The sequence below is a fragment of the Bacillus rossius genome, assembly GCF_032445375.1.
Source record: "Bacillus rossius redtenbacheri isolate Brsri chromosome 4 unlocalized genomic scaffold, Brsri_v3 Brsri_v3_scf4_1, whole genome shotgun sequence".
NCBI lineage: Eukaryota > Metazoa > Arthropoda > Insecta > Phasmatodea > Bacillidae > Bacillus > Bacillus rossius.
In genome coordinates this window covers 25,823,159-25,841,052 of record NW_026962010.1, presented here as the reverse complement: position 1 = coordinate 25,841,052, position 17,894 = coordinate 25,823,159, and the positions used below count along the sequence as shown (strand labels likewise).

The 17,894-nt window shown below is 35.8% G+C and overlaps 1 protein-coding gene across 1 annotated transcript in view; it reads right to left on the bottom strand.

The window, feature by feature from the left end:
* LOC134541559 (exonuclease 3'-5' domain-containing protein 2) overlaps window positions 1-17,894 on the bottom strand; it is a 106,703-nt gene that overhangs the window by 40,789 nt on the left and 48,020 nt on the right. Inside the window, exons 7-8 of the mRNA XM_063385072.1 lie at window positions 17,667-17,881; window positions 113-306 (exon numbers count right to left, since the gene is read on the bottom strand). Of these exons, the coding sequence (XP_063241142.1) occupies window positions 113-306; window positions 17,667-17,881 (409 nt within the window). The remainder of the gene's footprint in view (window positions 1-112; window positions 307-17,666; window positions 17,882-17,894) is intronic.

Genomic DNA, 17,894 nt, shown 5'->3' with positions numbered 1-17,894 from the left:
TATTTCCTTTAGAAAAAGTGCCGTTTTTTTTCTCTCATTTGTTGCCTAACTGATTTCAAGTAAGTACCATTTTTGGGTGATACCGTTGCAAGAGAGACGAGGCAGTTCTTACTGGGGAAGTACTTGCGGTATTCCTGCGGCACCACGAACTTCCTGTGGTAGGAGCGGTCGTAGCCGCACACCACGCAGCGGTTCGCCTTTACCTCCATGTAGTACTGGGGCAGGTCGCGACTGGCCGGCTCAAAGTTGAGGCGCACCACGAAGGGGTCGTCACTGACCTTGAAGCCCAGCTGCTTGTCCAGGTACCTGCATCACCCGCATCCAGAAACACATCTGTAAGCTACCACAACAAACAAATATATCAAAATTAATTTATTTTCAACTCGCCCATGAAGCCATTACAGACTTGTGTCAGATTTAGGTAATTTTATGGCACATATTTTTTTCATGAAATTTAACTTTAATTTGTAATTTATTTCTTGTGAATTTTAATTTTTGGGTGTTTCACTTTCTTATTTCATGTATTTCAGCTTGATAGTTATGTTCTTCACTAGAGACCCTCGCTATGTCGGTAGCCTCGTTTCTCTTTTTGAGGACTACTTCCGCCCCCCAGCGGAAGTAGTTATCTGTGCTCAGCGTCCCGGCCGCAGAGAACTGCTTTTTCCTCCACCGTGGTCAGTCCACCTCTCTGCATTCGTCCATGTTCTTGCTTTCAGGGACTCATGGAACAATTTTCTTGAATACAATGTAGTCACTTAGCTTTGGAAATCTTCCCCAAAAGACTTCATTCTTAAACTTACGTAGTTTTACTGGTCAGCCGGTTTATTTTCATGTGTGTGTGTTTTGTGCTATGCACTAACATGGCCACTTTGTGTGTTCCTGTGCTGCATCTCCATCTGCGTCCATGTCTTGAGTGTCGTCGCGCTAGACTGTACGCCTGAGACCAGGACGCAGACTGAGATTTTGCTCGTTACTGCTGGTGATATTCAAATGAGGTATTATTCAGTTTTACCAAGCACCTCGGTTACTTTAGTCAAGCTGAAAAAAGGCGAATTTTAAAACTGTGTCAACTGTGAAAATTGTGCAACAAAATATTTACTAGTCAGTTGCTTTTAACTTAGAGAACCACACCTGTAGCTATTTCGTTAAAATTCCGTAGCAAAGAGCAAACTTTACAATTTTTAAAGAAGTTTGAACATTGTGGATTCTGGAGTGTTTTTGAATGTTCTATATTGTTACCACGAAACGTTTGCACATAAACATATTTTATTTTTTGAAGGATAAAGCAGCTATGCAATTGATTACGAGTTCAATGAGCTCATAAATTAATATTACAGGACAGTAAGATATCTTTAATGGAGTTAGGTACTACAAAGATTGCTTTATTTGTTTGTCTTTTTTTAAAAAACATTAACTGCAACAAAAATAATTCAAAGTTCATATCTAATAGCTTATGCCTTTTGAGTATGTATTTTTATTATATATATTTTATGTAGTTTTAGTCTTAATGCTTTAATAAAATCGTAATAATATTTTATGAAAAGCCTTAGTTTACTGTTTATATTTTGCCCTAAGCTTTGTTTCATGTGTAGCGGACACAAATTATTTCACAAATATTCTTTCTCTTTATTCCAGGTTACATTTTCCTAAAAGCAAGAAACCATAATAGTCCTAGCCACCCCCGAACATTATCCCACTACAAAAGAGAAAATCAATTTCAAATATATTAAAATATATACTTCAAGATGGGCAAGAAATCAGAATAAATTTTTATATGAAATAAAATCTCTACTCCCTGATGTATTTATGTTAAGATAAATTGATAATATAGTAATGGCTCCAGCTAATACAGGTAATGATAATAATGTTATATGAGATTTAAAAATTGTTTGTCGTATAGATATTTCTAAATTTCTCTTAATCGAAAGAAGTGTTTTATCTGACTTGTGTGTTACTCTTGTAATGCTCTGGGTTCAAGAGCACAGGTTCTTTAAAACCAGTTCGAGAACAGCATTTGTAATTCCCATGTACCTCCACCAATGGTGTTCTACCTTCATTAACTTCTAACAAGCACCTGAATAAGCACCATGCCGCTGGTCGGACTCAAATATTTTGAAACCACTGCATAAAATGTAAAAATTATATATAATTAAATTTTAATTCACTATAAGGGTACTCATTAAATAAATTAATTTATTCTTTATTATTTCTGTAGCAATTATAACTTCTTAATAAATATATCTCATGAATATTTAAATATTGAATCAGTAAAAGAAAAAATTAACTTTGTTTTGTTAATTCTTAAAGCTGATAATAAAATTTTTATCTTTACACAAGTAGTTAGGAAAAAAAAACTAATAAATTTTAAGGTAAGATTGTAAATGCCATTTAAAATATGCATTATGCAAATAGTAGTGATTTTATAGTATGCACTCACATCTGCTATTCAATAATAAATAATTTAATAACAATAAAGAGATGTTACACACTCTTTAAACATGACACAGACCTGGGACCTAGAACAGAGGCAGACCCAGGCTATCTATCGTCAGGGTTGGCTGATTCAAACCACAATGGTTTAAACCACGTTTTAAACAATGGTTTAAAACAAGTTTGTTTTTAATTTTTTTTAAATGTATTTTTAATTAGAATATCTTAATAAATTTTAATGAAAGGTCTAATTCCACTCTAATAAAAACAAGAGTTTTTTTCATTAATGTTTGTTGTGATACAGAAACAAATAATTATATACTAATCATGATCTAACCATTTATCTAAATTGTAAATTATACCCAGCTAATTACGCCTCTAAAATTAAATTCATTAGTAAATGGTAGTAAAAAAAAAAAGGAAATAAATTTTAGTTTAAACAAAATCCTATTTTTGTGGAAAATCCCTGAAGGTGGGTTTACGATTGAAAAACTTAAGAATTATAAACTTAACCCGTACACTGACAAACACATAGTTAAGTAATATCCAGTTTATGACTGAATTAGTGGTCGTTGATTCCAGCCAATAAAAACAAGTGAGAAAGCAGACATGTTATTTAAGTTGAATTTTTGTATTCGTAGGTATTGTTTGCATTTTGAAATGAATTTTGGTTTATAATCGTTGATCAATAATGTGTTCCGTGTAACATTTTTATTCATGGTGAAATTTGTTTATGCACCTATCTACTCGAAAAACCAGATACATGGCTACAACTGAACCTAAAATTTGCAAAATTTCAACTTATAACCTAGGACCCATACACAATTCAGAATTGAATATATTTAACTTTAATATATAAATACTAGGTAATGAAATGGTCATAAAATAGCTGTAGTATAAAAAAATATGTTCATGAATTGTAAATACATACTAAAATATTCGTATTATAGCAAAAAAAAATAAACATGAAAAAACAGAATAATTATTTTACGAAATCATACAACAAAATTAATATTTTTTTAATTTTCATGCAATGTTCTTCCTGGTATTTTATCATTTCTAAACATGATGCTAGTAATTCTGTATGTCCTACTCATTTAGTACTTCATCATAACCTGCTTTCCCAACGAAACATTATTTCTGCACCAACAACACGTTCTACTGTGTTCTGATTGGCACTTCCCTTAATTCTTAAGGAAAAAAAATAGAACCATCTCAAGTTTTAAGTCATCATATGTTCGCACACGACCCGTCAAAATTCCTACACGACAATCATAAACCATTCCATTCGTATGCATAGAGTAAATGTTTAGTGCACGACTAATTTTTAATTCATTATTCTTAAGGCGATTGGTGCACAGTAAAAAACGGTCACAGGCCCGAAAAAACTGAATTTTGTATCATATGATCACTAAAGAGTCTAGATGCCTATGTGAGTGACCGTTACTATGTAGGGAGGTCAGGAGCTTAGTTCCAGCTCATCAGTGGCGAGATGGCCTTCATACGGGAAGAGTGTTGCTGGTGGTCGCTCTGCGGCCTGCCATCTAGTGGTAACTAACAAAACATCGAAATTGTATCTCGCTCTCCCTCTAACACACAGCCGATACGGTTCTATCGTGCCCGGAGGAGGGGAAGGTTTAGCAGGTTTCTCTTTCACTCATCCTTCGCCATGGGGAGGCGGAATGGATTATTTTTTTGTCTGCAACTGCGCACATGTGGCTGAGAGCTAACCTCTGCCACTCCCGCACATCTCACTCAACTCGCTAGTTCTCTCACACTATTTCAATAAATCTTTTCAAATCTTCAAGATCAATACTTTAAACCATTGCGCTTCCTACGGATTAATTATATTTCATGCACATGCCTGAATTCAGCTGCAAAAAAATAAAATGGGTAGTCAATTTTTTTCTTCAAAAACCTACCGAAACACTGTGTGTTAAAAAACATTCTGAAAGCGCATTTTTCTAGATAAATGGAAATTCTAAATAACCTACGCCACAAGGAAACATTGTGCTTTAATATTATGTAAAGAAAACACCTCTTAGTTTAATAGTTATGTAAAGGTGGTGTAATATGTTTTAGATGTCGCACCATCTTATCATCCATGAAAAAGAGTTACCCGAAAAGCTAACAAGACTATTGCCATGGAAATGGAAATATGGTTAAGGAAATATTTTTCAAATGTTTGTAAACAGTAAACAACATATAAAAAATCTTATAACTGTAAAATTAAAATACAAACAACCCTATAGCAAATTTAATTTCAATATGAAAAAGTCTACAATAATGTTTACAAGAAACGAAATTGCAATAGCAATACAAAAATATCGCAATTTTGTTACATTGTTAACGTATATATTATTTTTAATAAAGGCAATAAAAATGACATACTCAATATTTGGAATACAATAAATACCTTAAGCCCTACATAATTGCTGCGATATTCACAATAAATGCTTTTCTTAAATATGGTAGTTAAAAAACATCGTAAATAAATTATGAACATACATATTATGGTGAAGGAAAGTGGACACTATCACACTGAAAAATCTTAGAGGGTAGTTTTCCTCATCTTATTTCTTTCTTTGCGTTTTTGGTCTTGTTCGTTAAAATATTTCATGTTCAAATACTTAATACGTACGCATATACGTTCTTGTCCTGACAAAACAGTATATAACTTCTTCTGGATATTTATTTTCAGTAGTTCCGCAAATAATTTTAGTCAGTGATTCAAAAATCTGCTCTTTTTTGCACAAATTGTTGCCATGAACATTATCAAAACACATTTCAGCGATCTTTATAAATTCAAAAAATTCATTAGTGGGACATTTTAAGTTACCCTTTGATTGTACATGCATCCAGCTATCGTCCTCCGAATTGAAATCTGTAGTGCCAAGGTCAGGATATTTATTTCTGAAACTGTGAGCTATATAGCCAGAAACATATTTCAGCCCTTCAAGAGAAATTTTGTCACTTGAAAGAGGCCTGGCCTCTAGATCTAAGTCTGTTTCTTCCATGTCAGCAAGATCTATTCAGGGTTCTTACAGATATTGCAGATAAAAATTCAAGGACTTTCAAGGACTTTTCAAGGACAATAAAGCCGAATTTTAAGGACCATCATTGGCTGTGATAAATTATCAAATATTCTTACTAACTTGTTTTGTAATACTCAAAAAATGTGGTCCTCACAAGACTGAATGGTTTTCACGTACATTTTTAACCTATTTATTTTTTATCACATTTTTAAGACACACATCAGGAAAAAAATAATATCAGAAAATCTAAATACAATTGTAAAATTGATTGTCCTGAACAGACAACAGACAATACAATTTAAGCTAAATTTGTTTATAATCATTCAACTTGCTACACAAACGCTCATCAAGTTTTGCAAGATCTGCCACTTTTTCTTTTGCTGTCCTCCTGTAACTGTTAGAACTTCAAACAAACGTTAACTTTCCTGTTTTTTCTGCTTGCTCTGAGAGTTTATCAGCTGATGCACTCAGTGTGTCTATATCCACTTGAAGTCTACGCTTTTTTTCCTTCAGTTCATCTAACTCATCAGTAACACATTTCCTTTTTAAGGATTTTTGCTCTGTTTCTCTTGCTCTTTTTTTTTTTTCCAAATAACCTTGCCACTTTTGCTGTGCTGCAGATGCTGAGATGATCATGTCTTTTGTAATGTGAAAATTAGTAACCCCACCAGCAGATGTAATGTGCTCACCAATTATTCGCTGTGCAATAAGTGTACGCTCTTGCATGTTCTCCACTTCAATGTTCCTGTTCAAGGAAAACCCTCTCAACTGCTGCTTGACCATGGGAAAGAATAAGTAGCATTTTCATTACTGACCACAGCTTTTCATAGTCCGATTTTGACATTGCACAGGCATATAATAGCGAATCCAAACAATCTACCACTGGACTGAACTTCTCAAATTCTGAGGAGAAACCAAATTCAGCAATGAATTCTTTGTATGATGAAATTAAGTCCTCACAATCAGTTTCTTAAACTCGTTTAGCCTCCACTAACATCTTCAATGTCAAAGTAAACTTTGTTGCACAATCTGTTAAAATATTAATTTCCCTTGGGTCTAAACATTTGAGGCTTCTCACAACTGAATACTGTAAAGGACATTTCTTCAAAATTTTCTTTACAGTTTCAACTAAAAAATCACGGCATTGCATACGCAACTGCAAAACATCATATTCCTTAACAACATTCCTCTGAATCAAATCTTTGATCCTGTTCTCAGCAGCAAATCCTAACTGAACTTTTGCCACAGGTAAATGATTCTCTTTCATACTTACATCAATTTTCATAAGCTTGATGCCCGTAGCAGCACTCTTCAGCTCACTATCCTTAATGAACTTTTCCATCAAGCTTCGGATCAATTTCTCCATGTCCTTAGCCAAAAAGGGCAGCATGGGTTTATCAGTTTGGTACAATTTAAAAAAACTTCAACTTGTTTTGCAATTGACTGGAATGCTAAAAGCTTCACTGGACACAATGTATCATTTGCTGCTTCTTTAATAACTGAGAAAGATTTTGTGTTCGGGTTTGGAATCTTTTTTCCTACAACTGCCTGTACATACATTACAATATAAGGCCAAATCTCAAGAGCACGAGTAACCACAATCACATTTTCAACCCATCTTACTGTACAAAACTTCAAGGTAAATAAATTTGATTCTGTCACTTTGACATAATCTGCCCTTATAGCTGGTGAGTCCTTGAAAAGATAATACAAGCTAGATAAAACCTTATCTAGATCCCATGTGGATGATGTAGAACCATGCTTGAATGCCCCATGAATTATGTGTAACCCGCAGCTGCCTGTATGAATCACTGAAACATTGGAATCTCTCTTCAGCTGATCACAAGGTCATAAAATTTCCAATTTACGTTTGGGCCATCCATGGACAGCTGTAACAAAGAACTGCTTGGGATACCAACATCTGAATACATCTTTTCATAGGAGGTGAACATATCTTGAGCAGTAGAGTGTTCTAAAAATTCGGAATGTATGTAAGACGATCTGACCTTTTCACCTTCCCAGTAATAAACATGGTAATCCATTTGTTTCTTCTGCAGTTTCCTGTTCATACTTTCATCAAAAAGCAAAACATAAGTTTCTTGTTTCCGAAGGGTTTCCATAAGTAGAGATTGAAAATATGGAGCAATGCCAAAACAATTAAGATAAGCACACTTAGTTTCTCCTAGTGAAAAGCTCTGGGCAATGTTACTGTCACTAATCATGTGTTTGAAAATTTGTGAAATATCTTCACATGACTTATACAAATAGTGACTACAGCATACTTTCAGGACCCACATAACTTCAGCTTTCAATGTATCATGGCTCGAGAAGAAGGGAGTAAGTTTCTGGTTTTCTTGAGGTGTAGGCCTAATGTTCACTTCAGTATCAGCCACCATGAAAGATGAACCTTGTTGGGACTTGGATCTACCATAAAAGTACTGGATTCCTAAACAAGACTTTTTGTCACTTGCACGATTGGAGTGTTTTTTCCCATTCATGTGGCTTGTTAAAGCAGACACACCCATTTCGCTAACATCAAAAACGGTTTCACACACATTACACCTAGCTTTATTTTTTCCCAGCCACTTATTAAAACTGGGATTCTGGAGCCACAATTCATTGAAAACACAATTGCCGGGCATTTTGATACAAACATTAAACTTAGTAGACCTAAATTAACCCTAGTTATGGTCTACACAAATTACACACCGATAAAACGAACTCCACTACCACAAAATTAAACTACACAAAACTGCATAGTGCGAAGTAGTTATTGCAGACACTATGGTTACAATCACAGCTGAATCCGAACGTGAACAGTGTCAATTGCTTCTTAAGTCAGCACACGCCAACTGCAGCCCGCAAAGAAACGAACCAACACGAAAAACGAATTAATACATTTGTGACAATGATTAAGTAGTTTACTGGTTATGTAAATCTTATCAGAGTTAATGTACAATATTTAATGAGCCATAAGATTTAGGTGGCAGTTACTGAATTAAGCATTTCGGCGGAATATTTTCGTAAAGTTGGCGAAACGAGCTATTTTTCAACCTTCGGAGATGTTCGATAACGCTCGGAACACGCGCTCCGGCAGCCATACGATATTAAACGTATATTTACACATATTATGATACATTTAAAGTAAGGTTGCACTATAACTATAGTAATAGTTTATTTGTACCATAGTACCACACATTTATTGCTTCGTCATTCTATTTAGGGTCATACGCCGGTCTTACGCCTGTAGCCAGATATTTGTAGTACGCCAGATATTTGTAGTACCCACGATTTCATGTCACGTTAACTCAAACGTCTAAATTCAAGGACTTTTCAAGACCCAAGTAATATCAAGGACTTTTCAAGGCCTTGATATCCCCTTACCTAAATTCAAGGACTTTCAAGGACCGTAAGAACCCTGTCTATTTCATTTAAAGGTGATTTCTCTTGAAATGTCTTTGTAAAATACATTTCCTTGCACAAAAGTAGTTCTGTACTTTCATTCTGATAAGCACTGCCCTGTTCCATTTCATCTGACGAAAAATCACTTACCAAACACATTTCGTCTGTCTTCTCATCCATGTTTTTCCGTTCAGCAAAAACTGCTGCAGAATGTTTTCACAATATGTAGTTTATAATTTTGTATTTAAAGTCAATGGGCGACAGATGTGTATTTTGATGTCCCATACCTCTAATATACGGGAAAAAAACCACTCTAACACATCTTGGTTCAGTTTAACTGTTAACAAATATTTAGGTTAACAGGTCCTATACATATTTTCGAGTGTTTTACTGACTGAGTTATACTGGACATTAATTAAATAGATTGCTGATATTTATACTTTTAAACAAAATTTTGGATTTATCATTTTATGTGAACTCCGATGTGTTAAAAAGTGTAACGCAACACTACACACAGATAGTGATGTCTAGTGCACTGCCCTATGCACATTAGTTAACAAAAAATAAAGTAAAATATTAATTACTGATAAATAATACCTATATGTCGTGATACAAGTAACACATGCTTATCTGATATTTATCTCAATTAGAATACGAAAGAGGAAAACAAAATAATTAACTGATTTTAAGACTGATTTATTACTTACAGACGAATAAACAAATACCACGTATTCCTCAAAACAGTTATTCCATTTGACCAAAATATCACTCCGATTTTTTTTTAGCTATCGTTGCCAGGTACATGGGCATGACTTCGCAAATGTTAATGTTTCACGTAGAGTTCAAAAATGGATTTACGGTTCGAAAAATTCACTAACTCATAAATTAAATCAATTGTCCTATAAAACATAAGACCTATAGACTCAAGACCACTAAGATAGTTGTGCATTGTATGTTCATATGATCGTGCCATTAATAATACTGAGAGGCTAATTAATTTAGTAAATATAATATTTAATAGCGGCTGGTTTTAGTTTATCCCAGCAACATCAACAAAGTCATAATATCAATCAGTAATGTTAAAAAGTTGCAGGGCGTCAGTACAGCGTTAGTGATAGAGTAATAACAATATGGCCATACCTGGACTAATGATATATTCTGACATTAATAACTTTAAAATCGCGTATTCCCGTTCGCAACTTAACATACAATCAGCAGTCTGATGATAACCTTTTTATACATACTATTATTACCACACACGTAACATAACTTATAGTAGGCCCGTGTCAGGAACGTCCTGACGCGGAGCTGCACGCACCAAAACGGCCAAAACCAAGCTTCTTTTTAGTAGCGTAACTTTTACAACAATAGGCTCGAGGCACTTTTTGAAAGTTCCGCCGAAACCTCGGGCAATTTCTGGCCGTGAAAAACGTAATTCCAAAAGCCGCAATTACTTAATAATTACATAGAGAAAAGCCCAAACGTCTGTAACAATGTCAGAAATATAGTTCAAAACCCAAAATAAATTAAACATATTAATTTAAATAACGTAGCACAGAATAATAAAACTGTAAACAAACACCTGAAGTATTAGGGTTTCAATGTTCTGTGCAATGTAATATTACAAAAGGACATTTGTAATTAGTGTGCCCGACATTCTGGCATCACTAGCTAACATTTACAATTTTTTTTTTAATTTCATATAACTGGAATAGCCTAGTGTTGATTTGATGTTCTAAATAAATTTTAATAAATATAAAATCTATTTTTTTGGTTAAATTTAGAGCTGTCATTCTAGTGTGCATAAGTATACCCTAACTTGTAGCATTACAGAACCCTGCCCTCCTAAATAAATAATTTTCTTTTAAACTTCTTTTTGTATAAGTAAATATAAATAATTCAATGTTTTTTGAATGATGTATAAATTTTGAAACAGTACAATCAGACGTTATGATGTTATTTTGCACATGCTAGGTGTTTTAAGAAGGTATTTTGTATTTTAACAGACGTTTTTAATCATTACTATTTTTTTATGTAATTATTCACAAAGAAGTCGCTGTACTAGATATTTGCCTGTTTAGGCCTACTTTTTCAGGTTTTTCTCAATAAGTTTAATTTTTGTAAAGTAATTTGTATTATGATTGCTGTTCTTAATTTTTATTAACGTGTTGTAATATAATTATAAATCACGGTACTGTGTCTGGGCTGGTGTGATGGTTAGAAAGAGAGGCATGAGAGGCCTGTAAGTGTAAGTGAGAAAGGAACAGTGCTTCCCCGCCAACCGAGATAAAGACGGTAATTTCCCCCCTGCATGGGAACTGAGTGATAACTGCTCTCTCACGGTGTGGGAGAGAGAACGAGAATGGGAGTTCCCGATTTCTATGTGAAATTGAAAAGAGATAGATCAGGGGAAACCCAGAGTTGTGTGTGTAAAAGATTTTTTCATGTATTGTAACTTGTTCTGTGATTGGCTTGTATCTGTAGCATGAATGAATAGTGCGTGTGATTGGTCGGTGAGGTCATGTGACGTCTGCTCCCTGCGTGGAGGAGACGTGTCATGAGTTCAGTAGTAGTCGTCGGGCGATCGCTGCCAGGCGAGGCCGCGTTTCGGCGGCTCGCTGTTTTTTGCTAGGTGCGGCTGTGCTTGAGGCCACACATATTTCGGATAGTTTCCTTATTGAAAGACTTAATCGACGTTATTATTTTTAATATTAAATCTCATCAAGTGAAATGCGGGCAGTTTTCGACGGGCAGATGTATGTGTGAAACGAGTGATTGAAACATTGGGTTCAATTTGTCTATGCATTCTAGTTGAAAAAATAAAACAACGAAAATAGACGCTTTAAATCTTTTTATTTTTGTAAGTAACGAACCGTTACAAACTAACCGGAATACACAACTGATGTTCTATGCTGTCAAAACATATTAATCTGGAGGGTAAAAATTTATTCATATGTGTAAACAACCACCACAAAGAATAATCACCGTGTAAATATTCAACTTCAAGTCAAAACATAACCGCTAAAAAGAATTTCGCTGTACGAATTTTTCTGTATAGAGACAATTTCCTTGCTTGAGCGAAGATAGACTCCACTATGAAGCGCGACCTTGACAGACCCTTCGTTTCTTCGGCCTCCTCTCTCGTTCTCCCTCTACACCCCATTCTTCCCCTCCCCTACCGCAGGCAGCGCCAGCCGGCCGGAGCTCCGCCGGACCACCTGGTTCCGAAAAGCGCCGCCCTCAGCGCCACGTCGCGGGGACATTCTTCCCGGCGGCGAGAGTTTTACACGCAGCACTAGAACTGTCACTCCAGAGGGCGTGTTTTGAGTCGGATCGTATCAAAAACAAAAGGATATGAAAATATATACATAACTCAATAGTGTTCTGCCAATTATGTTTTCATTTTCATTGAAATTTATTCTTTAAATCGCTCCTGAAGTAGTCCAGCAGTAATCAATCGAAATTGTCAATATTAAACTGTAATTTTGACTATGAAAAAAAAATTTTCTTACTTTTATAGGTGCAGAAACCTATTCGTACACTCGTTTCTTGAACTGAACTTAAGTTTAACATAATTATGTGTTTTCTAAATAATTCTGGCTTGGAATAAAAATAAATGCATTTAAAATGACATAACTCAGTAAAAAAAAAGTTTATTAAAAATATCCTAGGTATATTATGTCTTAAAAAGAAGCATTAAAAATAAATATGTACAGTTAAATTAGTTTTGTCGTAATATTTTCCATGCACCAATCGCCTTAATCTTCAATCATAAACCCATCTATGTTCCAGCATTTACCCTGAAAACGGCATTAATAAATTCCAACTAGTTTCTGAGAAATCCCAGTTTTTTAGTTCACATTTCAATATCTGTGCATTACTGCTGCCATTGTTTGTGTGTTTGTTCTGAAGAACTTCAAATATTGTAAAAGGTCAATTAGGTAAAACTAGCTACATTAAAAATACTTTCAAACATTGTGGACGGTTGGTTGGGTTAGTATAGGTACATTAAAAATACTATAAATGTATAAAATATTTTTAATGGTCGCTTAAGAATTACGAATTTAAGATGTAGCTAGCCTGACCTAACCAACTGTTCACATAAATTTACAGAATTTTTAATGTAGCTATACTAAACCAACCAACCGTCTACAATATTTTAAAGAATTTTTTTACATTGCTTAAGTAACCTATGAATTGTTTTATTACTACGTGATTCAAAACACTACACCTATCCCTCACTTAGCACGACTACCGGATTTACTCGCATAATGTCCACAGTAATTTGGCTACATTTTTGACAAGAAAAATGGGGTGCGGACATCATGAGGTGAAGTCCGGGAAAAAATTTTTTCCCTCAAAATTTTACATGTTTTGTGTAGAGTAAAAAAATTGTTCTCTCATAATTAGTTTACTAGTACCCTGATTTTACGTATGCTCACGGTTCCGCGGATTGCATTAGTAAAATCGCTGCTTCATAAAATTGGCACCCTTCCCTCAGCCCAGTTGAAAAAAAAAAATTAACGGCGGCACACTACTTCGCAGAGCGCTGGTGACTGGCAACCCTCCGCAGCGGACGTGAGAAATGTGACAGGTGTCAAGATAATTGGGTGCCGGGGATTAATGGAAGACGCCACTCCTTTTTTTTTTTTCTTCTCTCACTCGCGTGTGTGCTCCTACCCTCTCAGCAATCGCTCCGGAGAAATGAACAACTCAAGGTCAAAGCATTGTCGACAACGTCGGTAAATTTCCATCCCGTTACTGTGCCTTTCAGGGGTGGCCAAGGTTGCTTTGTCTGGTCGGACTTTATGCCGATTTAAAAAAAATTCAATTTCTATTATTTAAAAATAAATGTGCGGACATTATGCGATTAAATACGGTAATTCATTACTAAAAATTCTCGTGTTATTCGAAATCGCGTATTCTGAAGCATTAGTTTCCATAAATAGCAAGGCTAATATATTTAATGTGTTCCAAAATTGTGCAGGAATATACTTTATGTGATATAAATGCGTTGAATAACACTCAACTATAAATATGTCACACCATTTATCTTTATATGCCTCTCATCACACTTTGTATGACAAAAACGACACTGCGTAATGGGAGATACGTGGTTATTTACTTTATCGTCAGTCAGCTGGCTGACTTGCTCGCCTGGGCGTGACCTTCAACTCACGTCGCGTACTTTCCCAAACCATCCTTTACTGACAGTGAAACTGATATTACTGTCGGGATTATTATAATTTAATTTTTCAAAAATTAAAGTGCTTATTCGCGTATCACCACCTGGTTCACACCAATCCTGTCAAGCCAATTTTTTTCATTGCAAGATTCATTTAACAACCTTTTACACGTGAATCATCTGTTCATTTCTGTTCCGGTATCTAATGTCAAATGTATTCCCGCTAGTACAAACAACAGCATCAGATTTATATAAACTTTTGGTAAGAGTCTTTATTTTGTACGATTGTGCGCACAGTTGACTTGCTTAAAACTAATGTACGACCAACATAAGCGTGGCCTTCATGACAATCTGCGCGCCGTAATACTTGTAGTTTTATCTCAAATACTTGAACACAATTATGACTGATCAAGCACATACAGTTACCGGCAGCTTTGCATTTTTTTGAGTGAATCCCCTGCCACTGGCTAGACTGAGTTCACGGCCCAGTCTGTGGCCAGGCGACAACGGTACGGCACGGCGGCATACGCGCGGATGTAAAAAACATTTGGTACTTTACACTCCATAGCCGCAATTAAATTGCCACAGCTGATGTTTGTACAACAGCCGATAGCGTACACAGATCTGCGCGCGATTCTCTTTCCCCCCCCCCCCCCCTTGTTTGGCTAAATGTATCCCACAGCACATGTTTACAGAAGTTAAAAAAGACTTTGTCGCATCGTGCTCAACTTTTTTTTTGCCTGCCGAGATCTCGTGCTAACTGAAGTTTACAGACGTGCTGTTGTGTCCAGGATTCCGGGAGGATAGACATATCGACAAGATTATTTTTTGTATTCTTTATATTGTATTTAGTTCATTTAAGCATATGTTTTAAGACATTTATAAAGATAGTACGTAGTTCTTATGATTCAGTGGAAAGGGTGTGCACTTAGCCGGCTGATGCGTAGCGAATGTTTGTAATCTGAAAACGTCAGCGGGCATGTACACAGAACTGTTTGTGGAACTCTGTATGCTGTACAAACCGAGGATGATTATGAGTTTGCGTCGCTGCGAATTCCTGGAAGCTGGAGTGCCTCGTGCCCGGACGTCTGAAAAACTGAACTTTGATTAGGGCGTTGCTGGCGGTGGACTGATGTACCTATCCCTTAATTTTGGCTATCAGCGAGTGTACCGCTCGGCACTCGAACCCACCTAGGCCCGACTGCACAGTAATAGGTAGACGGGCGCAACAGTGCTATTTGAGACTAGTGCAGTAAAATTAAAATCGCGCTAAATGAATTCGCACAATCTGAAGCCGTGCTAAGTGAGGGATAGGTGTACTTTAAATGAAATGTTGGAAAAAAAACCTTTCGAAATTCAATAATATTTGGACAAACCACCAACAAGCAGAAAATATAAACATTATTTCCCTACAACTGCAATACGCTGTCATATTAACTACTTTTATTATAAAACAATACTGTTGACTAGTGATGGCCCGATATTCGATATTCGATATCGAAGATCGGTAATATCGGCACATTTTTCAATATCGGACATCGGTAAATACTTGCGATATTTTGATAAACCGATGTTTGCTCTCGCCAATAATACTTCTCACATAACCTTAACCGTAATTCCAAGCTTATTTTCCGCGGGCGTAATTTATCTTTCTTCACGTCACCATATTACCTAGTAATTCCAAGCATATTTTCCACTGAAACAATTTCAAGCCTATTTCTTCTTTCTGATACTGCAATGCATCCCGACGGTAAAATTCTTCCATGTGTACACAAATCCCAGTCATTAGTGCATATTTATTCGTTTCAGATATTCGCAAAATGTTTTGGCTTGATGAATTTTCGAAGTTCACTAAGTGTACATAAATTGAAAACATAAACAAAAATAATTACGATATTAAATTTAATAAGTGATGTAGCCGTAAGTAAATATGAAGAAAAATAAAGTTGCTGCTTCATATAACAGGCATTTTCTTTCCGTGTCGTTTCATGGTCGCCAACTGCTGTTCTATACAAAGACGTTACAAGTTTTACAAAAGCTAAAATATGAAACGTGTTTAAGTAGGGCAAGTTGCAGCAAAGGTATTATGTTGGCTATATTGAGTGCATTGACAATAACATAAATAAAAATGAGTGGTTTTATAATCTCTGCAGTACGTTTCAAAGTTGTATTGAAATTACTTTTCACGTATTTTTAACGTGTTTTCGCACCAATAAATGGAGTGATACAATGTCACAAAATTTGCTAATTGAAGACCTTCCATTCTAGCGTGTCGTTTACCGTGATGAAATTATACAAAGGGTACAAAAGTTTGATGTTTTTCGGACGGTATTTTTCGTAGATTACAGTTGAGACACTGGACTAAGTACATGCAGTGACTCGTGAATTTGAATTTAGAGAGCTTATTTGTAAGCCATTATGATAATTTCATTATTAGATTTCATTAAATGTGAATTTACAATATTTTACAATTAATAAAAATAATATACATTCACATAAGTATGTTTTATTAATATTTAACATTTTTCATTATTGTCTCTAACAATACTCCAGAACCACAATTTTATAGAATCAGTATTAGAAATGAGATAGGCCTATAATCGGAATATTGGGTATCGGGTATCGGATCGGTAAATTTGTAAATATCGGAATCGGTATCGGTATCGGGTTTTTGGATATCGGGCCATCACTACTGTTGACTATGCTCTCCAAAACAATTAATGCTAATGGTAGCAGCAATGCAGAGGTATTGGAATGCGAGCTAAAACTGAGATTTCTCAGACACTAGTAGCAATATATTAACGCTATTTCCAGGTTAGATACAGGAACGTCTCTAGTGTTAGAAAATGGTATTTTCAAAATATTATTTTTAATTTGCGGAAAAGCCGCGACGTAAGTTATTTACCGAAATACAGTTTCTATGGTTATATCCAATTATTGCCAACACATGTCTCCTTGTGTTATATTGAGGTAAATATTATTTTTTTTTTTATGCGGGATGCTCACTCACAATGTGCAGATTTGCTGGCCTTCAGTTCTTTGATGTAACTTTCTTGTTAAACATGAGTAGCAGAAAGCAGGATATTGTATGGCTTTTATTAGAACATGCTGAGAACCAAAATAACTAATGTAGTAGTAATAAAAAACTTGGTTTGATAAAAAAAAAAACAGGTTTTTTGGTTAAAAAAAAACGTTTCATCTCCGGCTACAGTAATGAACGCCCCAGCACTGGCCTGGAGTGATAGCAACACTAGGGAGAACCAATTACATGATGGCCTGAATGAGATTCCAGCCTCCTATTCATAAATGATTTTTCAGGTACTTAACACTGCACTAAATGGCTCAATAAATTAGATCTTTAGTTTAATGTTTTGAAGGAATACAAGCACACAAAACTATACTCACCACTGGTAGTAAAACAATTAATCACATCAACTGCTCATCACACTAAATGTGAACCTTGTCAATCTTCAAGAGGTGTTACAAAAAACATAAGATATTCTGGAAAACAAATCACATAGCTCACCAAATCTCTTATTGAACCTGCTGCACATTCAACTGGTACATCCCTCGAACAGGCACCAGTAATAAAATGTGACAATGCAGGGAGTTACCACTTGGCCTTGCCCAGGTCACAGGTACACAGCAGCTGTCGGTCGGGCGCCTGCAGGAAGCAGTTGTCGTACATGGGGCGCTGCAGCGTGGAGAAGGAGCGGGACTGCTGCTTCCTCAGGGACCAGTCCCGGGAGCCGGCCCCTTCCTTCCCGGCCGGCCGACAGGGCCTCTCCTTTGGGTGTGTGTCCACCAGGCCCTCGCACTGCGACAACACCTGCAGTCCCTTC